We start from the raw sequence: 25,363 nt of genomic DNA, 5'->3' as shown, positions 1-25,363 counted from the left end.
AGAGATCTTTTGCAGCACATTTGCCTACTGCGATGCGTCCTTTGATTTCTTGGCTGCTGCTTCCATGGACGTTGATTGTGGATGCAAGTAAAATGAAATCCTTGACAACTTCAATCTGTTCTCCATGTATCAGGATGTTGCTTATTGGTCCATTTGTGAGCATTTTTGTTTTCTTAATGTTGAGGGGGGCCCTGGTGGCACAGCGGTTAAGCGTTTGGCTTCTAACTAAAGGACCAGCAGTTTGAATCCACCAGTCGCTCCTTGGCAACCCTATGGGGTGGTTCTACTCTGTCCTATACAGTTACTATGAGTCAAAACTGACTTAACAGCAACGGTATTTTTTTTTTTTTTGGTTTATGTTGAGGAGTAATCCATACTAAAGACTGTGGACTTTGATTGACATCAGTAAGTGCTTCAAGTCCTCTTCACTTTCAGCAAGGATGTATCATCTGCATGTCACAGGTTATTAATGAGTCTTCCTCCAATCCTAATGCCCTATTCTTCATATAGTCCTGCTTCTTAAATTATTTGCTCAGCATATGGATTGAATAAGTATGGTGAAATGATACAACTGTGACACACACTTTTTCTAACTTTAAACCATGCAGTATCCCCTTGTTCTGTTGGGATGACTGCCTCTTGGTCTATGTACAGGTTCCTCATGAGTACAATTAAGTGTTCTGAAACTCCCATTTGAAATGTTATCCATAATTTGTTATGATCCACACAGTTGGATGCCTTTGCATAGTCAATAAAACAGTGGTAAACATCTTTCTGGTGTTCTCTGCTTTCAGCCAGGATCCATCTGACATCAGCAGCATCCCTTGTTCCACATCCTTTTCTGAATTCAGCTTTAATTTCTGGCAGTTCCCTCTTGATGTACTGCTGCAGTTGCTTTTGAATGATCTTCAGCAAAATTTTACTTGTGTGTGATATTATACTGTTTGATAATTTCTGCATTCTATTGGATTTCCTTTTTGGGGGAATGAGTATAAATATGGATCTCTTCCAGCTGGTTGGCCAGGTAGCTGTATTTCAAATTTCTTGGCATAGGCAAGTGAGCACTTCCAGTGCGGCATCTGTTTGTTGAAACATCTCAACTGGTATTCTGTCAATTCTTGGAGCCTTGTTTTTTGCCATTGCCTTCAGTGCAGCTTGGACCTCTTCCTTCGGTACCGTAGGTTCTTGACTGTCTGCTGCATACTGGAATGGTTGAATGTCGACCAGTTCTTTTTGGTACAGTGACTCTGTGTAATCCCTCCATCTTCTTTTGATGCTTCCTGCATCGTTTAATATTTTCCCCATAAAATTCTTCAATATTGCAACTCGAGGCTTGAATTTTTTCTTCAGTTCTTTCAGCTTCAGAAATGCTGAGGGTGTTCTTCCCTTCTGATTTTCTATCTCCAGGTCTTTACATATTTCATTTCAATATGCTTATATGGAATATGATGGTGGGATATATTTGCTTAAATGAACTTCATGTACAACTTTTCACTCTCATTCAAATATATATATGTATATAAAATTCTTATGTAAAATATGTAAGAATTTAAATCAAGTCTATATTTCTATAATTAATTTACAAAATATCAGAACAAGCCCTTTGCCTGCTCTCTCCCTTGCTTTTTCTTATTTTGGTCCATGTACTTGTGGTCTGCTATTTTTAAATTATTTGGCAGAATTATAATCTCCAAACTTTTCTTGAATAGTACTTTAGAGCAGCTTGACTGTTGCTGGCACAATCAGAATTTATAATGAATGAATGAAGATTTGAGGCTTCATGCTGACGATTGTATTAAACAGTATAAGTTCATTTCTCCACCTACATTGGGCAGTACTGATTAGGTTCTGCTGAAAGAATATGACACTATCAGTGGTTTAAAAGAACACACATTTATTTCTCACTTACGTAAAGTCTCCTGTAAGCTCCAACAACCCCCCAGGGCAGCAGGACCTCAACATACTAGGCTGTATATATCTTATGAAACCTCCCTATCAACAAATTGCCACCATCACCCAGGCAGTGGAAGCCTGTGTGCAATCAACTGTCAGTATATGGTTCTTCATGGCAGGAGGGACAGTCTTTCTTAGACAAATGCATTTGTTCTTTCCTACTCTATCTTCCTACCACTTGTCTGTCAGTTTGTCGTACTGTAGAGGCTTCCATGTTGCCATGATGTTGGAAGCTATGCTACTGGCATTTCAAATACCAGCAGGGTCACCAAAGGTAGACCAGTTTCAGCAGAGCTTCCAGACTAAGACAGACTGGGAAGAGGGATGTGGCAATCTATTTCTGAAAAACTGGTCAGTGAAAACCTTATGAATAGCACAGAACATTGTGCTGAAATATAGTGCTGGAAGATAAGCCCCTCAGGATGGAAGACACTCCAAATATGACTGGGGAAGAGTTGCCTCCTCAGAGTAGAGTTGACCTTAATGACATGGGTGGAGTCGAGCTTTTGGGACCTTCATTTGCTGATGTGGCATGACTCAAAATGAGAAGAAACAGCTGCAAATATCCATTAATAACTGGAATGTGGAAGGTATGAAGTATGAATCTAGGAGAACTGTAAATAGTAAAAAATGAAATGGAACACATAAAGATTGATATCCTAGGCATTAGCGAGCTGAAATGAACTGGTATTGGCCATTTTGAATCAGAAAATCATATAGTCTACTATGGTGGGAATGACATCCTGAAAAGGGATGGTGTTGCATTCGTTGTCAAAAAGAACATTTCAAGATCTATCCTGAAGTACAACGCTGTCAGTGGTAGAATAATATCCATACACTACAAGGAAGACCAGTTAATACTACTATTCAAATTTATACACCAACCACTAAGGCCAAAGATGAAGAAATTGAAGATTTTTACCAATTTCTGCAGTCTGAAATTGATCAAATGTGCAATCAGGATGCATTGATAATTACTGGTGATTGGAACAAGAAAGTTGGAAATAAAGAGGAAGGATTGGTGGTTGGAAAATATGGCCTTGGTGATAGAAACAATGCTGATGATCACATGACAGGATTTTGCAAGACCAGCGAATTCTTCGTTGCAAATACCTTTTTTCAATAGCATAAAGAGTGACTATACATGTGGACCTTGCCAGATGGGATACACAGGAATCAAAACAATTACATCTGTGGAAACGGACAATGGAGAAACTCAACAACATCAGTCGGAACAAGGCCAGGGAACAACTGAGGAATAGACCATCAATTGCTCATACGCAAGTTCAAGTTAAAGCTGAAGAAAATTAAAACAAGTCCCTGAGAGCCAAAGTACGACCTTGAGTATATCCCACCTGAATTTAGAGACCATCTCAAGAATAGATTTGACACCTTGAACACTAATGACTGAAGACCAGATGGGTTGGGGAATGACATTAAGGACATCATACATGAAGAAACCAAGAGGCCATTAAAAAGACAGGAAAGAACGAAAAGACCAAAATGGATGTCAGAAGAGATTCTGAAAGTTGCTCTTGAACATTGAGTAACTAAAGCAAAAGGAAGAAATGATGAAATAAAGAGCAGAACAGAAGATTTCAAAGGGCGGCTTGAGAAGACAAAGTATTATAAATGATATGTACAAAGACCTGAAGATAGAAAACTGAAAGGGAAGAACACGCTCAGCATTTCTTAAACTGAAAGAACTAAAGAAAAACTTCAAGCCTCGAGTTGCAATACTGAAGGATTCTACAGGGAAAATATTAAACGACACAGGAAACACCAAAAGAAGATGAAAGGAATACTTAGAGTCACTATACCAAAAAGAATTGGTTTAAGTTCAGCCATTTCAGGAGGTAGCATATGCTCAGGAGCCAATAGTACTGAAGGAAGAAGTCCAAGCTATACGGAAGGTATTGGCGAAAAACAAGGCTCCAGAAATTGATGAATACCAACTGATATGTTTCAACAAACAGATGCAGCACTTGAAGAGGTCACTTATCTATGTCAAGAAATTTAGAAAACAGCTACCTGAGCAACTGACTGGAAGAGATTCACATTTATGCCTATTCCCAAGAAAGGTGACCCAAATGAATCCAGAAATTATCAAACAATATCATTAATATCACATGCAAGTAAAACTTTGCTGAAGATCATTCCAAAGCAGCTGTAGCAGTACATTGACAGGGAACTGCTCTAGTTTCCCTGCCCCTTTATCTTCTCATCTTAATCTTTACTTTAGAGTAATTGTTGACTTTTTTGTATTTTTTTCTTACAATTATTAAAAAAAAAAAGAACCAAAGCACAAATTAATAAAGTATGTAAGGTTTATTTGAGCAGTTGTTCTGTATGCATACAGGGAGACTATTTGTTTGTTTGTTTTAAAAGGCTCAATGCAGGCTAGTTACAATAAGGCTTTTAAGATTAAGAGGAGGAAACAGTAAAAATGAAGCATTGACTAGTCTCAGCCTATGGAGCCCTGGTGGCACAATGAATAAGTGCTCAGCTGGTAACTGAAAGGTGAGCAGTTCAAACTCACCAGAGACTCTGAGAGAAAAGACCTGGAGATCTGCTCCTGTAAAGATTGTAACATAGTAAACCCTATTTTTGTTGTTAGGTGCCGTTGAGTTGACTCCTACTCATAGTGACCCTACGTACAACAGAACAAAACATTGCCTGGTCCTGCACCATCCTCACAATCATTATTATGCTTGAGCAGCCAGTGTCAGTCCATCTCATTGAGGGTCTTCCTTTTATTCGCTACCCTCTACTTTACCAAGCATGACATCCCTTCTGGTAACATGTCCAAAGTATGTAAGATGCAGTCTCGCCATTCTTGCTTCTAAGGAGCATTCTGTACTTCTTCCAAGACAGATTTGTTCATTCTTTTGGCAGTCCATGGTATATTCAATACTCTTTGCCAACTCCACAATTCAAAGGCGTCAATTCTCCTACTCCTGGAAACTGCACATAGATAATTCTTCAAAAGAGCCCAAGGCCTAAGGTAAACTTAGACCATTGTTTAGCTCAAAGGTGGCTTTTAGGAGACTGTTATCTTTAAGGCTCAAGGTTCAAAAGGACACTTAACAGCAATGACCTGGGTGGGTTACCCCAATTTCATGTGTCCCAGAAACCTTGATTCCAGGAGAATTGAAATTGTTTCTCAGGGCCCATCATATAATGCACACTGAGCTAGGAGGTACTGGAGTTAACAGTAATGAAAAAACGAAATACACAATATCTAGGTAATTGAAGCTTGGAGTGATAAGGGCTATGAGAAGAGAAATATAACGTATTCTGAGAGTAACTACAAGGGATGCTTCATCCAGACTTGGCCAGGGCTAAAGATACTTCCTGAAGGTCTGACTTGTGGGCTGAGCATCAGGCTGAATGAAAAGCAAGAAATATCCAGGTGAAGCTTAGGAGAACAGATGTTTCAGAAAGGAGGGAATAGTAGTAAGGATTGAAGCCATTAGGAGCTTGGCACTTATGAGGACTGAAAGAAATAAAACAAGGCTGAAGCTGAGCTTTCTGATAGATAGGGGCGAGGGATGAGGCTGGAGATAGAGACAAGTTACTCCGATCGTAAAAAGCAATGCTCTGGACGTTCCATATACGCACTGCCACTGAATTGAATCTGACTCATGGTGACCCTATAGGACGTAGTAGAAGTGCCCTACTGGGCTTCCAAGGCTATAATCTTTACAGAAGCAGACTGCCACATCTTTCTCCTATGGAGTGACTGCTGGGTTCAAACCGTCAGCCTTTCAGTTAGCAGCCAAGCTTTTAACCACTGTGCCACCAAGACTTCTTATATTACACATAGTATTAGATATTTCCTCTAAAATATATGCAGATTTCCAAACTGATAAATTTTAAGTCTGGGCTTTGCAAGCTAATGTTACATGGATGAGAGGAAGATTTAAAGAAGCTTCCTTCCACGTGGAGACGTGGGCTTGATTCCTGGCCAATACACCTCATGTGCAGCCACCATCTGTCTGTCAGAGGAAGCTTTTGTGTTGCTAAGATGCTGAACAGGTTTCAGCAGAGCTTACAGACTAAGACAGACTAGGAAGAAAGGTCTGGTGATCTACTTCAGAAAATAAAAACCTTATGGATCACAAAGGTTTGAGTTGCAACTGGTCATGGGGATGGTGCAGGACCAGGCAGCATTTGGTTTTGTTGGACTTGGGGTTGTCATGAGTCAGGGAACGACTTGGCAGCAGTTAACAACAACAACATTCTACTTTTGATCATTCTTATTCATATGCATCTTGTACAGAATTACATTAGGCATAAATTAAAATAGAGTTTGTTCTAACTTTTATTGACCTTCCCTCATTCTTGGATTCTGTGCACAGGATTGAACACAACAGGTCCTTGTCACTTCACCTTTATCAGTGTTTAATAGAGCATGGAAATCAGTACTGGTAGGAAACTTCTATGAGGAATCGAATAGAAACTCCTAGTGTAATAAAATTGAAACGTGCTGACCCTCACCTCCTTTGAAATTCCTGCCTTAATGATTTGTTACTACGCTTAAATAAGCTTGATAAATACCATCTGTGACAGAAAATTAGAAACCTAAACATTATATTGCAAGAGAATGTCATATATTTATTGTGATGAAAAAGAATAAAATTATTATCAAAATGGATCTGCTATATAATTCCAAAAGTAGAAATTAAGATCCTTATTCTAAACTCAATGTCAGTAGTTTTTGCAGAGTTTTGCAGTATTTAATGCTTTCAGGGTTATACCAGCCACCTCATCAGTTGTAAAGGCATATAACCATTTTGCAATCGTTTTGTCTTGGAGGACACTATGTATCAGAAAGTTACACTGGTCAAAGTTAAAAAATTCTAGGTACACTTTTTAGCTGTAACCATTGAGGTGGTTGTTTGATTACCGTTATATAAAATACTTAAAGTCCTTTTTAACATAAGGCAGAGTATAGTTAAAAGTCAATGATAACCAACTGCTTAAAAGGCTAAGGACCTCCAACTTTATCAAACTTAACCTTTATGATGTCTCCTTTGTGGTTAGCTTAAAATTTACCTCTATTTGCCTAAGATGAAATCTTTCATTTCTTGATATCACCTTAACTTCCTCTCCATAATGATAGTTCTATGATTACACTATTTAGTCTCTTTTTTTGTTTTAATGTCATCATTTACACATTGATGTCTCTGTTTCTCCTGTTTTAGCTTTGACTTATTTTCATGACTTCCCTCTCTGGGTTAATATCTGGTAGTTGTGTCCTGTGTTTTAGACTTGGGTTGTTCTCTGATATTTGGTTCTCTAGCTGGAGGACTCCCTTTAATATTTCTTGTAATTTCAGTTTGTTTTTTTAAAATTCCCTTAACTGCTGTTTATCTGGAAATGCCCTAATTTCACCTTCATATTTGAGAGACAGTTTTGCTGGATATATAATTCTTGGCTGGCATGTTTTTTCCTTCAAGGCTTCACATATGTCATTGCATTACCTTCTTGCCTGCCTGGTTTTTGCTGAGTAGTTAGAGCTTAGCCTTATTGACTCTGTTTTGTAGCTGACTTTTCGATTATCACTAGCTGCTCTTAAAATTCTCTATCTTTGGTTTTTGAAAGTTTGATTATAGTAGTCTTGGTGACTTTCTTTTGGGATCTACCCTGTGTGGGGTTCAATGAGCTTCTAGGATAGATGTCTTCTTGTCTTTCACAATATCAGGGGAGTTTTCTGCCAGCAAATTTTCAACAATTATTTCTGTATTTTCTGCTATCCTCCCCTGTGCTGGTACTCCAATTGCTCATAGGTTATTCCTCTTGATAGAGTCCCACATAATTCTTAGGGTTTCTTCATTTTTAAAAATTCTTTTGTCTGATTTTTCCTCAAATAAATTGGTGTCAAGTGTTTTATCCTCAGCCTTACTAATTCTGACTTCCATTGCCTCAATTCTGTACCTATTTTTCTATTGAACTGTCTAATTCTGAAATTTTATTGTTAATCTTCTGGATTTCTATTTTCTCTTGCCTTATGGATTCTAGTAGCCTCTTAAATTTGTCATTCTGATTTTGTACAGACTTCCTGAACTCCTTTATTGCTTTGTCTGTGTGTTCCTTGGCTTGCTCTGAGTTTTGCCTGATCTCCTTCCTGATCTCTTGAGGAGCTCTGTATATTAATCTTTTGAATTCTACCTCTGGTAATTCCAAGATTGTATCTTCCTCCAGAAGGTTATATGGTTCTTTGTTTTGGTCGCTTGCTGGAGCCATCATGATCTGCTTCTTCATGTGATTTGATATTGGCTGTTGTCTCTGAGCCATCAATAAGTTATTATATTTATTGTATATTTGCTTACTATGTCCTAGCTTTTTGTTTGGGTTTGATATGCCCAAATAGGCTAGGCATGTGAGCTAGTTTGATTATTGGTGTCTTTGAAGCTTTCACATCCTGTCACCAAGCAGTTAGAGCTGCTACTAGGTGTGTGAGCCCAGGAGTCTATTTATTTTCTTGTGTGGAGTCAGCTCAGGTGTTCCAGTCATTGGTCACTGAGCACGTGGTGCAGGCTCTTACCTACAGTCCTAATGGGCAGGGCTATGTAGGGCTGACTGGAGGAGGCACAGGAATATGGCTGCAGTAGAGGTCTATGTGTTGAGTAAGGCAGGGGGCTGATGGCTGCCCCTGAGTACCTAGATGGAAGGCATGCCAGTGCTTCATTTTTACTGTTTCCTCCTCTTCACCTTAAAAGCCTCATTGTAACTAGCCTGCATTGAGCCTTTTTTTTTTTTTTTTTTAGAAACAAATGGTCTCCCTGTATACATACAGAACAACTGCTCAAATAAACCTTACATACTTTATTAATTTGTGCTTTGGTTCTTTTTTTTAACAATTATAAGAAAAAAATACCAAAAGGTCAACAATTACTCTAAAGTATTCTTTTTAAAGATGAGAAGATAAAGGGGCAGGGAAACTAGAGCAGTTCCCTGTCAATGTGCTGCTGCAGCTGCTTTTGAATGATCTTCAGCTTAGGGGGCATGGCAATTTTTCAAAGCCACGAGACTGGTTTTGGTGTGGTTAGTCCTGAGTGTCTGGCTTAGGGGAGTTAGTGAGTTTTTTTTTCTCCCTAAAGCTGGGAGACTAGTTTGGGTGAAATAGCTCCTCTTTTCAGCTTAGGGGATGTGGCAACTGTTGAATAGTGCTGGAATGATGGAAACCCTGGTGGTGCAGTGGTTAAGAGCTATGGCTGATAACCAAAATGTTGGCAGTTCGAATCCGCCAGGCACTCCTTGGAAACTCTATGGGGCAGTTCTACTCTGTCCTATAGGGTTGCTATGAGTCAGAATTGACTCAATGGCAATGGGTTTGGATTTCTGGGTTTTGGCTGGAGTGATACCAGAGCTGAGTGGGGAGAAGGGTGGGTAAGGAGGAAAGAGGCACTTCTCTGCTATGAAAGTCCCAGAGGGAGAGGGATTGTTTTGATCCTATGTGGTAAGTTAGATGCTTTCACTTGACTTTCACAGATCCAGTGCAGCTTCCCCCTGGCTCTGGAGGCTTGTGCAGACTCTCAGCTACCCTGTCTGTCCTCACGGGGAAAAACACTTCCCTAGTGCTACTGCTTGCCTCAGCCCTTGTGTACCAGCTGACCCAGCTCACGGGGTACCGGCTACCTCAAAGATTGGCACTTCTTGCTGCTTCTGAATGTCTCTCCCTCCCCCTGCTGCTCAGTCCTACTCCTCAACTTTGTCTTTGATGTTCAGGGCTCCTAGATTGTCATACAATCAATTCGCTTGTTTTTTCGGGTCTTTGTTGTAAGAGACTCCACAGAAAGCATCTGACTGTTCTGCCATCTTGGTCCCACCTCCTCACTATGTCAATATAAGTTTAAAAAGATGTGAAAACTAAGGTTCTGACTACTAGGTCACATGACTGTTAAATGGCCAAATCCAATTTAAACCTGGCAGTTTGGGTTCCATGGTACTTAAATGTTTTCTTCTATACCATATTTGCTATCCAGAAGGTATTTTTCATATAGTACTATATAATGATAAAATTTTGGGGGAAGGATCTTATAGTAGAATATTTCTAGTAGGATCTGAACTCACTTAAGGGCTGTATGAGTTTAGATAAATTACTTGACCTCTCTATGCCTCGTTTTTCTAATATATAATATGAGAATAATAATATTACAACAAATCTTGGGGGCTTTAAATATGTTTATATATTTAGAGCAGCTTTTTTTTTTTTTAGGTAGTGAGCGGCACATGGTAGTAAGTACTCAATAAAGTGTACCTATTATTATTGCTAAAATGTGACTTAAGCCGCCTTTCTCACATAAAAGATCACTGCTCAGAGAAACCATAAGCTCATCTGTCCAGGAATGATTTGAAGAGGGACGGAGACTATATATCAGTGCATGTAAAAATGAGAAAGGATTGCTCTTTCCTGTTTCAAAGTCAAGCAAAGTACCCAGCTATACTACAATGGTCTCATGTCCATTAATCAAAAAAAAAAAAAAAAGGGATTTAACACTGTACAAACTCTATTATTCTGTCCTCCTCTACCTCATTTGTGAAGAGTCATTTTGATTTTGTACAGAATGGAACCCTTCTATTATACTCAAAAATATTGTAGCTAGTGGTTAAAGGGAAAACATCAAGCCTTTGGATTTCTTCTCCATGACAGTTGTCAATAAACCTAAATGGCCTCCCAGGAAATTATAATGCAGAAGTGGGGGCAGCCTCTGCAGGTGGTGTCCCAGGTAATAAGATGAACCCAGAGATGGTGACTAACTCTGTCTGCAGTCCCATTGATGGATCACAGAATTTCATGAAGGGAGAGATACAAGCCCTTGGGGTAAGTCAACTTTAGTTAAAAATTATATTTAAGAAGGACAAAAGTAAGTATTATTTGTAAAACCTTGTTTATGCCCATGAAAGGGAATTTCTGAGTTATTTCTCATTGAGTCAATGATGTCGCTCCTTTAAGAAAAGACTGGGATGCGTTTTAGATCTAGAAACACCAATGCAGAGGCATCCTCTCATGGACTAAAACATCCTACAAAAGAAATGTTGAGAATATACTCCAAGGTCCTTCATTCTTTCCTTGTGCCTTTGGCCATCCAACGTCAGGAGGAGGCACTCTATATTTTTATTTATTTATTTTTATATTAAGTGTGCTTTAAGTGAAAGTTTACAAATCAAGTCAGTCTCTCATACAAAAACTTATACACGCCTTGCTATGTACTCCCAGCTGCTCTCCCCCTAAAAAGACAGCACACTTCTCTCCACCTTGTATTCCCTGTATCCATTCAACAAGCTCCTGTCCTCCTCTGCTTTCTCATCTAGCCTCCAGACAGGAGCTGCTCACATAGTCTCACGTGTCTACTTGAGTCAAGAAGCTCATTCCTCACCAGTATCATTTTCTGTCTTACAGTCTAGTCCAGTCCCTGTCTGAAGAGTTGGCTTTGGGAATGGTTCCAGTCTTAGGCTAACAGAGGGTCCAGGGATCATGACCTCTGGGGTCCTTCTAGTCTCAGTCAGACCATTAAGTCTGGTCTTTTTATGAGAATTTGAGGTCTGCATCCTACTGTCTCCTTCTCCATCAGGGATTCTCTGTTGTATTCCCTGTCAGGGCAGTCATCGGTTATAGCTGGGCACCATCTAGTTCTTCTGGTCTCAGGCTAATGTAGTCTCTGGTTTATGTGCCCTTTTCTGTCTCTTGGGCTCATATTTACCTTGTGTCTTTGGTGTACTTCATTCTCTTTTGCTCCAGGTAGGTCGAGACCAATTGATGCATCTTAGATGGTGCTTGCTAGTGTTTAAGACCCCAGATGAGTTGGTGCTCTATAAAACTCATATTCTGTATTTTAAACTCAAACATTGGGTTGAGGAAGAAGGCTGAGTAGAATGCTGCTTACCCTCTGTCTGTCTTTGTCATATTATTGGCCCCAAAGCATATCAAAAAGTATTTTGACTTAATTTACCTAACCAGCCACATCTCTTACTCTTCTGCCACTTTCTGAGAGGAGTTAGTGAGAGTAAATAGAGGTTGGGGGAGAGCTGAAGATGAAGGGCTACTGTTTGAATTGGGGAGGGGGGTCGTATGGAGCAAAAACCTGCTTGTGGAATCTCTTGCCCAATTGATTTGGGTTTGACTTTTTAACCATTTCAAGCAATGACATTCTTTTCTGAGGACAATTGAAATGGTTTCTTCTCAATGTACACTTTAGTATATGGCCATTATGCCTTTCTTTTTCTTCTTGTCCTCACAGGCCATCCAGATCCTGAATGGAGCAATGATTTCGGCCCTGATGTTTTCCTGGGTTCCTTATAATACTTGTCCTACCTCTTCAGATACTTCTTTTTCTTCACCTTCTCCACAGCTATTCACTATGGGGCACTGTGTTTGTGCATATGCAGATTTCTCTGACCATTGGTCATTTCTTAGGTAGCTCCACTAGAAATGTGTTTGGTTTTGAATGCTTTGTACTAAAGGGCTGTTCAGAGGTTATTTGACGGTTGCGTGCTGTTGGCTTGATTTGTAATTCTTGACAAAAACGGGTTTTTTTTAAAGTGCTTTTCTTTCTGATTAAAAAAAAACAACAAAAATGATACAACTTACTATTAAACAACAAAACAAAACAAACAAACAAACAAAAAAAAAAACCCATTGCTGTTGAGTCAATTCTGACTCATAGTGACCTTACAGGATAGAGTAGAACTGCCCCAAAGGGTTTCCAAGGAGTGCTTGGTGGATTTGAACTGCTGGCCTTTTGGTTAGCAGCCTGGGCTTTTAAACTTGTAATTATTGAGTACAAATTACGTCCCAAACATTACCTGAATATCCGTGCAGCAAATTTATGGATACTAAGAACATTGAATGGAAAATTAATATTGATGAATTGATTTGTGGTACGGGGGAGTCCTAGTTTGGGAAAGAAGTAATTTGCCTGCTGATTTCTGTCTGAAAATAAGACGATTGCTAGAAATCTGCTAATCAAGGGAGGGCCAAGAAGAAAATGGTTGAAATTTAATATTCCTTTGTCTGCTTCACTTTCTATTTTCAAAGAGTTTATTAGTTCTGGATCCTTGTCCATTGCAGCAGAGAGAAAAACACAAGATTGTTGCTAAGTGACAATTCTTTTTTCTCTGACCATGCAAGTGGAAATAAATCATGCGTAAATCATAGGAGAGTACAGGTTGTGCGTACAACTGGGCCGCTGAGTCTGATGTAACGCATAAGAAAATTAATTTTCTTTATATATAGAAAATATGGAGGACAACAGAAAACCATCTAGATTGTGAGTACAAACCTGGGATGGGTCTGAAGCCTGGCCGTTTCTTGATTTTTGTGTGTTGTTCAATTTGGCCAATTCTAATTATTTTGGGTGTGGGTTCTCCCACAACTAGTTCCACAACTGAGAGTAAAAAAATTCAATTTCTTTAGTTGTTTGTTAAATGACTATAAAGTCTCTGTTATGTGCCAGGTATGGTGTTCTCATTAAATTATCTATTCCACTTTCCTGGTCTACTCCCTCTTTCTTCTTCATAGATGACTATTTCACATTTTACCCACAAATAACAATCCCTTTTCTCTCATCTTCGCTTTCAGTTAATAACCTGGCTTCCTACTCTGAGAATACTGAAGCAGTAAGACGAGACTTTTCATGCACCCCACTATAACATCTACTCCATGGGCTAGGTCTGTACTAATGTATTTTTCATTCTAGCCACTTACCAGAGATGAACTGTCTGTGATTCTCTTTAAAGCCGATCCCCTTGCTTGTATTCTCAATTTCATTCCCTTTCCCCCATACAAGTTCATCACTCTAATTTGTCCCTACTAGATCATTTTAATTGGCAAATAAATATTCATTTACTACTGTCAAATTAAAAGAAAAAGGAAAAAAAAAATTGACCTCATTTTCCCCTGCTGGTGATGGCACAGTCTGTTTTTCCTTTTGTAGGAAAACTCCTTAAACGAGTTGTCCATACTCTATTTCCAATTTGTACCTTCTCATTTTGAATTAAACTCATGCTACCAACAAAACTAAACCAGTTGCCAGCGAGTCAGTTCCAAGTCATGGTGGCCCCATGCATGTCAGAGTAGGACTGTGCTTCATAGAGTTTTCAATAGCTGATTTTTTAGAAGTAGATTGCGGGGCCTTGCTTCCAAGGTGCCCCTTGGGTGTACTCGAACCTTCAACCTTCTGGTTAGCAGCCAAGCATGTTAACTGTTTGAATCACCCAGGGACTCCAAACCCCGCTCTGATCAGACTTTATTTTCATCCCTACCACACCTCTGTAACTGCTGTTTTTAAGATCACTGAAGACTTTCATATTCCTGACACCTAACAGAGTGGTCAGTTCTTGAGCCCCATCTCACTTGAACCATGAGCACAGCTGGTCAATCACTCCTGCTTCCAGTAATTTCTTCACTTGGCTTCCAGGACACCTTGATTGGTAGGTTTTCCTACTGTCTTTCTAGTTTCTCCTTCTCAGTCTCTTCTCCTGATTTCTTTTCTTCTCCTTGACCTTTTAATGTTGGAAGGTCCCAGAACTCTAATGGTATCCACTTAGATGTCTAAAAGGTCCAAAACTCAACTTCTAATCTTCAAATGTTTTCCATCCACAGTCTTCCTCATGTCAGCTGATAGAAACTCCATTCTTCCAGATTCCCAGGCCAAAAACCTTAGAATTATCCTTGATCCTTTTTTTTTTTTCACAATCTGGCATCCAATTTATCAGCAAATCCTGTTGGTCCTACCTTCAAGGTATATCTACTTTGGACCTTTTCTCATCTTTTTTCTGATAACACCCTTGTCCAATCTACCTTCACCTGTCCTAATGGGGACCCTTATTACCCTTCTGTGCCTGCTCTAGACTAGTCTCTACGGAAATAGCAGAGTGATCTGATTAAAGTATAAACCTAATGATGTTACCACTTTGCTCAATCTCCTGCCCTGCCCCTGCAGTTAGTATGTATTTTCCTCAGAGTAAAAACCAAAGTTTATATCACAACCTACAAGCCAGTTGGTATTGAGTTGCTTCTGATTTATGCTAACCCTGTGTGTACAGAGTAGAACTGTGTTCAATAGGGTTTTCAAGGCTGTGAGCTTTGGGAAGCATTTTTCCAGGCCATTCTTCTGAGGTGCCTCTGGATGGACTTGAAATGTCACCATTTTGGTTAGTAATTGAATGTTGAACAACAAGGTTGTATAAGGCCCTAAATGATGTAACTCTCTGAGTTCTCTGTCTTTACTCCCCAATATTGTCTACTTTGGTCACCCTCTTCAGACACCCCGGCCCCGTTGTTTTCCCTGGAGCACATCTGGAACACTCCGGGCTTTGAACTGAGTCTTCCTTGACTTCAAGGTCATTCCCCCAGATATCCTTATAGTTTACTCTCAGGTCCTTTACATTTCTCTCCAAAAGCCATTCCTATTTAATACCACAAATCCCTACTCCTTTCTCTGCATTTCTAGACCCTCCTTATCCCGCAGTGCTTTTTCACTTTAAAAAATACTATATAATTTACCTATTATTGTGTTTATTGTTTCTTTGTCTTTGCTGCTAGAATGTGAACTCTGTGAGGATGGGGATCTTTATTTATCAGTGTTGCACAGCATCCAGAATATTGCTGGGTGGGTAAACATTTAATCAGTGTTTGTTTAAATGAACTGTGGCTGAGGGAATGATGTATGTGCTGCTTATATTAAGGAAAAATTCTTATTCTATTTTAGATGCAGAAGAGTTTTGGGATGAACATCGTCTGTCCTACAATTGCACTCATCGGAATTGTTTTTCTCTCCATAAATTTAGCATTTGATAACCAGTTGTTCAAGAGTTGTCAGTCTTCAGGCATCAGATTTATACATTTACATGGGCTCCTCATCAACACTATGTTTTTAAAAAATGATGTTTAATTATAAAATAGTTTAATAATCCAAAATGTACGGAAAATAATATATTAGGTGCTATGCTGTCTTGGACATGTCATCAGGAGAGATCAACCATAGGAGAAGGACGTTATGTTTGGTAAAGTAGACTCGTTGCATCGAGTTGATTCTGACTCATAGCAACCCTATAGGACAGAGTAGAACTGCCTCAAGGGGCTTCCTAGACTGTAATTTTTACAGAAGCAGACTGCCACATTTCTCCTGTGGAGCAGCTGGTGGGATTGAACCGCCGACCTTTAGGTTAGCAGCCAAGTGCTTAACCACTGTGTTACCCGGGCTCCTTTTGGTAAAGTAAAAGATCAGTGAAAAAAAGGGAGGCTGTCAACGAAATGGATTGACACAGTGACTGCAACAATGGGCTCAACACAGCAACGATTGTGAGGATGGCACAGGATCCGACAATGCTTTGTTCTGTCATACAAAGCTTACTATGAGTTGAAACCAACTCGATGGCATCTGAGAACAATACTGCCTTGATTTGAATCTTGGCTCTGCGACTTATTAGCTCTATGACCATGGGTAAATTAACCTCTTTGTGTTTTAATTTTCTCATCTCTGAAATTAAGATAATAATAGCACGAATCTCACAGGATTGGTATAAGGATTAAATAAGTTAACATCTGATAAACAAAATAGCTTAGAACACTATGTTATTATCACTGTCATTATCATTATTTCTATTATACTCCCCAGAAAGATTATCCCTTTCTTTTTTTTCATTTTGCTTTGCATCTCCTTGCTTAATATAACTAACCTGGGGGCTTATAACTTTCTGTGTGGCCTGGAATTTTCAAATAATATCTCATTGACATTTTGAATGACTTCAGTTATGAATTTATTTGAGTATGGTCACTTTAAAGGGAAGCTCTTTAATAACCTCTCCAAATTATGATTTTTTTGTTCGTGTTTATATATTCTACCTCTTCTAGGATCAATTTAGAAATTAATATTTTCCTTCAAATTTATTCACTCATCCATGATAATCTATGAACTATTATTCGCTGAGTTACTCATAACACTCCTGTTTACTAACTCTACTCATGGAAGATTTTTACCGCATTTTCTTTATTACATTTTTGATTTATCTTATCCTCAGTCTGATTTTTCTGGGATTTTTGTGGTATTTTTCCTCCAGAGCAATTTTGTATTTGTTCTTCTAGGTGCCCCAATAATAATACAGTAATAACAAACAATTTTATTTTGTGTCTAGGTTTTCAGCCTGAGGGTTTTAGGTTGTAGAGATAGTGCAAATGCCTACACCTCTATGATGTACTAATAACAAGATGGTGGAGGGGCCATTTTTGCCCATTTCTCCACCTATTCATTGCCTTAGTTTGCTACTCTTCAAACTGGTGGCTATAAGTGATAGTTTCAAGATTCCTGGGTGGCATAAATAGTTTGCACTTGACTACTAACCTAAAGGCTTGCATTTCAAACCACCAGAAAGTCCTGGCGATCTGTTTCTGTAAAGATTACAGCCAAGGAAACCCTATGGGGTAGTTCTTCTCTGTAACACATGGGTTTGCCATGAGCTGGAATCATCTTGACGGAAATGGTTTAGTGATAGTTTCAGAGTTTTGCCTCTACAGCTTCTCCCTCCCATGATTATGTCACATGGGTTGATATAGAAATACAATAGGAAACATTTTTCATGTATTTAGATTGGGATCATGTCCCTTCTAGAGTGTTGTCGTGTGTTTGTGTCTTAAACGTAATTGGTTTGTTTCATTAGGTTTTATGGGAGGGAGACATTGTAGTTTGATTTCCTGCCAACAGTTTCTTCTCTGGATGTTTCCACTGGGTGTGATATGAGACATCGTATCCCCGAGGGCCTGGTGTCTCTAATGCTGATACTCAACTTGCTAGAATGTGCGTAACCATCTCTATTAGAGCCACGTGGTGCAAAGTAAACTTCTGTAAATCAAGACAGGTGAGTGTGTTTAAATCACTAGTAATTTGGTCTGCAAACCTACCTCTAGGGTTTGAGGTTTTCTCCTATTAGGACTGGAAGGAAACTTGTATGCGGTGATGATTTGTGGAGTTCCTGGGGTTAGAGATTGTGTGACTGGGAGAGTTGGAATAAGGGTTAGATAAGAACCCCAATGTGAAACTGAAAGAGGAAACAGTGTATCTAATATTTAAGAGCATACATTTTGGATACAAAAGGAATTAAGTTTATTCTCTCATAGTCTGTCATGTCTAACTGTATGACCCAGGAGAAACCATGAATTCATTCTAGATCTTAAGCAGAAAATATATCTCCACTGGAAAATGAGGATGATAATTGCGCCCTCTTTGATTTTTGGAAACCCTGATGGGATAGTGGTTAAGTGCTATAGCTGCTAACCAAAAGGTAGGCAGTTCAAATGCAACAGGTGCTCCTTGGAAACTCTATGGGACAGTTCTAGTCTGTCCCGTAGGGTCACTTGCTATGAGTCAGAATCGACTCAGTGGCAATGGGTTTTGGTTTGGTTTGATTTTTGTTGTGTAGACTAGATAGATACTATTAGTACAGCATTAAAAAAAAAAAAAAGCCAAAGAGTTGCCATCAAGTCAACTCCGACTCCATTAGGAGGGGATGCATGTAGCTAAATAGCTTTACCCTATACACCATAACTAATTAACGATGACATTGGTGGTAGTGGTCTTACTATTGCTGTTAGAGTCGATGTGGGATTGTGGTCAGATGCTTTGGGGAGATGTAGAAGAAAACTGCACACTTCCATTGTGGCTGCTCTGTACCCTCTAACAACTTTAGTGGTCATCTTTTCCAGGTGTCCATTTGCTGCTAAAATGCCTTCTGATATACCTTGGTGTGTGGTTTATAAATGTCCTACCAAAGTACTTGTATTTCCGATTTGTAAGTTAATTTTTGCCTTTTTTATATTCAATTGAGTCATCCACCCCATTCACAAATTCATATTCATAAGTTACTCTCAGCTCCTTGTTCACCACACCTGCAAAGATTCCTCCACCCTCCTTTCTACTAATTATAGCCTCTCTCTTATTTAGAGTCTGGTTTGAGCACCATTTATTATTACCCGATGTATTCTCTAACTATATTAGTTCCAAATCCATTGCCAAAGTGGTGATCCCAATCATGGCAACCCTGTGTGTTACAAAGTAGAACAGCCCCATAGGGTTTTCTTAGCTATAATCTTTATAGAAGCAGATTGCCAGACCTTTCTACCATGGTACCACTGGCTGGGTTCAAACCATCAACCTTTTGGTTAATAAATAAGTGTAAACCATTTGTGCCACCCAGGGACCTATTATATTAGTTTTACTATACATTTATTCACTTAAGCATTTATTTTTTAAATTCATTCAGCCATCATTTGGAGAGTACCTACTATGTGTCGTGTGCTGTGCTGGGAGCTTGGTATACAATAGAGAATGAAGCCCAGTCTGCTTTCAAATTGCTCATCCAAAGAACCAAACCCATTGCCCTTGAGTCAATTCTGACTCATACTGAACCTATAGGACAGAGCAGAACTGTCCCATAGGGTTTTCTAGGCTGTAATCTTCACAGAAGCAGACTGCTGAATCTTTCTCCTGAAGAACGGTTGCTAGGATCAAAGCAGCTGCCAACCTTTCTGTTAGCAGCTGAGTGCTTACACATTGCACCACCAGAGCTCTTCAAGTTGCTCATAGTGGGAGATAAAGACCCACTGAATCACATAATTACAATATAGAGTAATAACTGCTATGACAGGAAGTGTGCAGGAATCTAGCGAAGCACAGAGGGTTTCTAAGCTGTGTTTAAAGGGGGTCATTGATAATTTCTCAGAAGACTTTTCTTCTAAACTGAGACCTTAAAGATAACTAGATGTTAAACAACAGCAATAAAAAGAGCAGCTGCTGAGGCTGCTTATGTACAACTAAACACCTCATGGGATTTGGTTTCTTGGTTTGGAGGCTTAGGATCATGGTTTTATGGGCTATCCCAGTTAATTTGCCTAATATCATTTTTAGTGCTTCTGTTCTACCTCCTAGTTTGTTGCATAGTGTCTGGGGTCTTAAAAGCTTGCAAGTGGCCATCCAAGGTACAACAATTTGTCTCTATTCTCCTGGAGCAACAGAGAAAGAAGGAGTCAGGAGAAGGAGAAGGATATGGAACGTGTGGCTAATTGCCTCCACGAACAACTGCCTGCGTCCTTGCCATGAGACAAAAAGAACCGGATGGTACCTGTCTACCATTATTGAATGTTTTGATCAAAGATTCTATAGAAGAATTCCAATCAAAAGGGGGGATATGCAGGACAGAATTCCAAAATCTCATGGAATCCAGGTTTTCTGGAGCCATTGAGATTGACTGAACCCCTGAAACTATTGCCCTGAGACCATCTTTATTTATTTATTTATTTTTTTGCATTTCATCATTTATTTACATGTTTAAGCTCTCGCAACTAGGTTTTTACAAGCTGGTGAACACTGACAAATTATTTCTCCCACAGAACTATAACCACACATTCCCAGACAGTATAAATATATGGTTGAACTAACATTAATACACATCACCATTTTATCAATTACATAATAAAACAAATTATCAAGTATCCAAATATTAAGTTACACAGCTCAAAAGGCATATAAAAATTAGAGTCTGCTCAATTCATTAGCAGAAGCCCACTTCTTTTTTTGCAAGAGAGGTTGAAAAGGAAAAAAAAAAAATCACACTTCAAACAAAAGTTGGTAAACAACTTCCAATTGATATGGAAAAAAGACAAGAATTTCAGAAATTTTATGATTAAGAATTGTTTTAGCTACAATAACAAAGCATCTCTACCTTTTAAAAAAATATTTACTAAATTAAAGAGCATATTCTACATGTTCTGCACAAGACAAAGGCAACATTTTACTAAAAATATTTAATAGTCCCCTCCCATTCCTTTTTCAGGCCCTCCCTGTTAAGTTGCACCCCAAAGTGCAGACATTAAATTAACTGTAAGGCTCTTTTTTTTTTTTTTTTGCCTGGAGACATTAAAGATATGTGCTTCTGTACAATGTAGATTTTTCAAAATGGTTTTCCATTAAAGCACAAAATACGATTTGTAGAAAGACGTTAAACAATCACTGTAAGACTTGGTAAGAATCCAACAAAATCAATGGTTGTGCAAACCTGATGTATACTGGTATGAATGTGGGAGATGTAAACAAAAAAGTGAGCAGGCAAAAAAAACTATAGATCTTTCAATGTTTGAAATGACTGAAGGAATAAACCACATAAGGTCTAGAGTGTTCATAGTTCTGGGATTTTTTAGTTCTGTATGATACTAAAAATATACAAGCGTTGTGCTGGGTATTTTGGCACCTAAATCTCTCTAAATTTCTTATATATTGATAAGCTTCTGGCATGGGAGTAGATTTAAAGAAGACTTATAATGATACTGCATGATTTCAGGAAAAGTCAATTGGTACAAATGATAAGCACATTTTAAATGCTTAACAGTAAGAAACTTTTGCTAAGTATCCAGATAGATTGATCGTAACCCAAACATGGAGGTTGCAATTCTGTCAAGCTTGTAAGCTTGGTGAAACTGCTTTTCAATACTCCTATGGAAGCTTTATTAGACTTATTCACCAAATTAATATGTTGGTAAATATGCATGACAAATTAGGTCCTGTCTCAAGTTCCACTTCCAAGGCAATACAAACAGGCACCCGTTTTACTGAATACAACAGTTGTTTCTATGACCATTGGACTCTTTGAAGCGCAGCCGCGTTTTAGGACGATACTTCTCCAAATACAAAAGTTGCTTGCTGTTAAAAGCTCCACGCCGCTTTTGTCTTATGAACTGTACGGCATCTTCATATTTCATCCCACCTTCAATTAATGCTAGGGCAACGAGCACTGGAGCTCTCCCAAGACCTGCAACACAATGAACAGCAATACAACAACCAGGTTCTTCACGAAACTTAATTTTTACAAGACTTAACCAGTCATCAACAATCTGATTGGATGGTGGGGTACCATCATCAAAAGGCCAATCAAGAACACGGATGCCTTCTTTTTCCACAAGAGCAGTGTCATAAGTTGCTTCACATACTCTTACTATTGTGGTAACTCCATATTTCTTAAGTTCCTCTATAAATTTGTTTAAGGTCGCATTGGTTGGGTTGTGTGTAATAAGAAATCTCATGTTCTTGTATGTGACTTCCACAGGAGCTGGGCGGTTCATTCGAGCCATGTTAATTTAGTTAAAAAACACTCAATAGGGTTATGAAAGAATTTAAAAAAGTGAATACAGAAATGATGTAAAGAAACCGAAGTCTACTTCAAAATACTCCACTTAAAATTCTCAGTGCTTTGAGTATGATGTTGGGAGTAATGGAAAATGAAATGAACCTCCTAATAAGAAGCAGCAATTCTTCAATCCAGTAATATTGAGGCAATAGAAAGGAAGTGCACTGAGGTCTACCCCATCCAGGTCAGAACTCTTGAAAATTGCTCTGCAGATTTCAATTCAACACTTCTGTGTCCAGGTTAACTGCTGTTATGGGGGCTTCTTGGTGGAGTAGTAATGAATTTCTGCAGTTCACTTGTCTGCATAGGGGTCGTGCTGTGCCTGGCAGTAATCTCCACTGCCCTTCAGAAACTCCATAAATGTGTGACCAAGAACACCAGAGAACTGAGGAATATGTTTACTCATTGAAGATTGTGGCCCAATCATACAGCCGGTCCCGAGGCGGCGGCAACACAGGCGGCAGCAGTAGCAGCGGCTGCAGGGAAGGGGGCAGCGGTGGTCGTCGCGGGGCGGCGGCAGCTGCGGTGCAGGCGGCGGCGGGGGCACCAGGCTGTACCATGCAGTCTTGCCCTGAGACAATCTTTAAACCTTAAACAAAAATATGCCCTGAACTCTTTAAACCAAACAATAAACCAAAGACCAAACCCATTGCCATTGAGTTGATTCCTACCCATAGCAACCCTTTAGGACAGAGTAGAACTGCCCCATAGGGTTTCCAAAGCTGTAATCTTTACAGAAGCCTACTGCCACATCTTTCTTCCATTGAGCAGCTGGTGGGTTTGAACCACAGACTTTTTGATTAGCACTGCACCACCGGGGCTCCTTGAACCAAGCTATGGGCTGGGTTTTATAGTTTAGCTTAAGTGGTAAGAATGTCTCCCTTGAGGATTGTGTTCTTTTAAGTAACTATCTATATGGGATCAAATTGACAACAGCAACTCCAAAGTTTAGATATAAAACTTAGAGGGCAGTGAGTTTATGTTAATGGGGGAGGAACAATTCAGAGAAGGAGAGTAAGAATGTTTGCACAACTTGAAGAATGTAATCAAAGTCATTGAATTGTACATGTAGAAATCATTGAATTGGTGTATATTCTGCTGAATATATTTTAGCAACAAGAACAAAAAATAAAATAAATTATTAAAAAAAAGATGACCACAAATTAGCATGATGAAGAGGAACAGAAAGAGGGTGGGGGTACGAGCAAAACCTCTAAGCTAGAGAAAATTCAGGATATTCTGAGAACCACAGAGTTTAGTGTATCTAACGTTGGGGTTGGAGAGGCAGACACCGAAGCTTAAGTTTGCAGGGAGGAGAAGGAGCCACTACATATCACAAGAGATTGTAAAACAGGGTAACCCTGTGAGTCTTGCAAAGCAATTGAAAATTTATGCAGTGGTATGCTGCAGCTGGCTTATATAGGCTTGGGAGTGCAAGTCAACCTAATTTTGGTAGCTTGAAATAGGCTATGGTAGTAGTATTTACACCACAGAAATTGGCAAAACTACAACTCATGTCTTACCCTTCCTGGAAAACTAGCTACTAAACATTTGCCAGCACACTGCTAGATAAGAATATGGACAAAAACAAAACAAAACCCCAAACCAAAACAAAGAAACCCCATTGCTGTGTTGAGTTGATTCTAGCTCACGGAGACCCCATGTGTTATAGAGGAGAAGTGAGATTCATAGGGTTTTCTTGGCTGTAATATTTAAGGAAGCAAATCACCAGGTCTAACTTTTGTGGTGCCCCTGGGTGGGTTTTAAATGCCAACCTTCAGCTGAGTACAACTGTTTGTGCAACCCAGGGACTTTTCCTAATGTTGTGTGCTGTCGAGTTGATTCTGAATCATAGAGACCCTATATGACAGAGTAGAACTGCCCTGTAGGGTTTCCCAGGTTGTACTCACTACAGGAGAAGATCTCTAGGTCTTTTTTCCCACAGAGTGCTTGGTGGGTTGGAACTGCTAACCTTATAGTTAGCAGCCAAGTGCTTAACCACTGCACCACCTGGCATATGCAAAAGAAAGAGAGAGTACCGATGCATCCAAATGTATCTGCTTGCCTGGTTGCTGCTTCCCAAATCACCACTCATATTAATTCACCTCTTCTCCCCTGGAGAGGAGTGAATATAGCGAGGGTAAAAAGTGTTACTCTAGTGGACTTAGCTCCACTTGGAAACATGAAGACAGGAAAAGGCCACCTCACTGATTCCCATAGAGCAGATGATATTTAAAGCCATAAGATAAGAATGAATCACTTGGAATTTTTTTTATGTAACTTGAGAAGATAACCAGTTACCATCGAATGGATTCCGACTCATGGCGACCCCATGTGTTTCAGAGTAGAACTGCACTCCATAGGGTTTTCAATAGCTATGATTATTCGGAAGTAGACTCCTAGGCTTTTCTTCTTAAGTTCCTCTGGGTGGATTTGAACTGCCCATCTTTTGGTAAGTAGCCAAATGCTTAACAGGCTGCAACCACCCAGGCAGCCATAAGGGGACTTATAACTGATCCCTGGGAAAACTGAGAGAAGAAGCCTTGCTTGTCAAAGAAGAGGAAGCAAGAGCTGGAGGGTGGGCAAAACCGTGTGCACAGGCACTGTCAGAGAAGGAAGTGTGTGTGGTAGAGGAGGGATGTTAGCACTGTTATCTCTTCCTTTCAGGCAGACGTATGGTTAAACTTCATCTCGATAATTTTGTCCCCAGCAAAAAAAAAAAAAATCATTTTGTCATATGTTTCAATCTTCCCTGTTGTGAAAGATGAAAGCGCTTGGTTGTAAGGAGTCGAAATGTGGGCACAGAAGATGATAAGTGTCTCAGAAGGGGGAAGAAAGAAGGTGCTGGTGAAAAATGGGATATGAAACAATTTGGAGGTTCTATGTCCTGATTTGCAAACTTCTGTTGAAAATTTTCCCAAAATAGTCTCTTGTCCAAACACCAAAGACTATACTCAACCTGTTTCCGGACTAGATCTTTCAGATTCCCAATCATTTGCTGCACACATGGTGAACTATGATATACTCCTAGGAAGCACCATAAGAAGCCATGGTAGCACAAAGGTTAAACACTCGGCTGCTAACCAAAAGGTTGGCAATTTGATCCCACCCAACCACTGCAAGCGAGAAAGACTTGGTGATCTGCTCAAGTAAATATTACAGTTTAGAAAAACCTATGAGGCGGTTCTGCTCTGTCACATGGGGTCACTATGAATCAAAATTGACTCGA

The 25,363-nt window shown here is 39.4% G+C and overlaps 2 protein-coding genes across 2 annotated transcripts; one reads left to right on the top strand and one right to left on the bottom strand.

Annotated features, from left to right (window-relative positions):
- The first annotated feature begins 10,628 nt into the window (after positions 1-10,628).
- Positions 10,629-16,065, top strand: MS4A3 (membrane spanning 4-domains A3). Its single transcript, XM_064289291.1, is given in 7 exon segments — positions 10,629-10,644; positions 10,647-10,783; positions 12,201-12,237; positions 12,240-12,308; positions 12,311-12,376; positions 13,541-13,578; positions 15,672-16,065. Coding segments are annotated over 7 exon segments (546 nt in total). The 3' UTR covers positions 15,855-16,065.
- A 4,524-nt stretch (positions 16,066-20,589) lies between these two features.
- Positions 20,590-22,187, bottom strand: LOC135231635 (protein tyrosine phosphatase type IVA 1-like). The gene has a single exon (XM_064288015.1). It carries the CDS (start codon positions 22,076-22,078, stop codon positions 21,557-21,559), a length of 522 nt encoding a protein of 173 aa, XP_064144085.1. The 5' UTR covers positions 22,079-22,187; the 3' UTR covers positions 20,590-21,556.
- Positions 22,188-25,363: the final 3,176 nt, after the last annotated feature.

This window comes from Loxodonta africana, chromosome 7 (genome assembly GCF_030014295.1).
Source record: "Loxodonta africana isolate mLoxAfr1 chromosome 7, mLoxAfr1.hap2, whole genome shotgun sequence".
Lineage (NCBI taxonomy): Eukaryota > Metazoa > Chordata > Mammalia > Proboscidea > Elephantidae > Loxodonta > Loxodonta africana.
The sequence above is the reverse complement of the archived record's forward strand: the minus strand, read 5'-3'. Positions and strand labels throughout refer to the sequence as shown.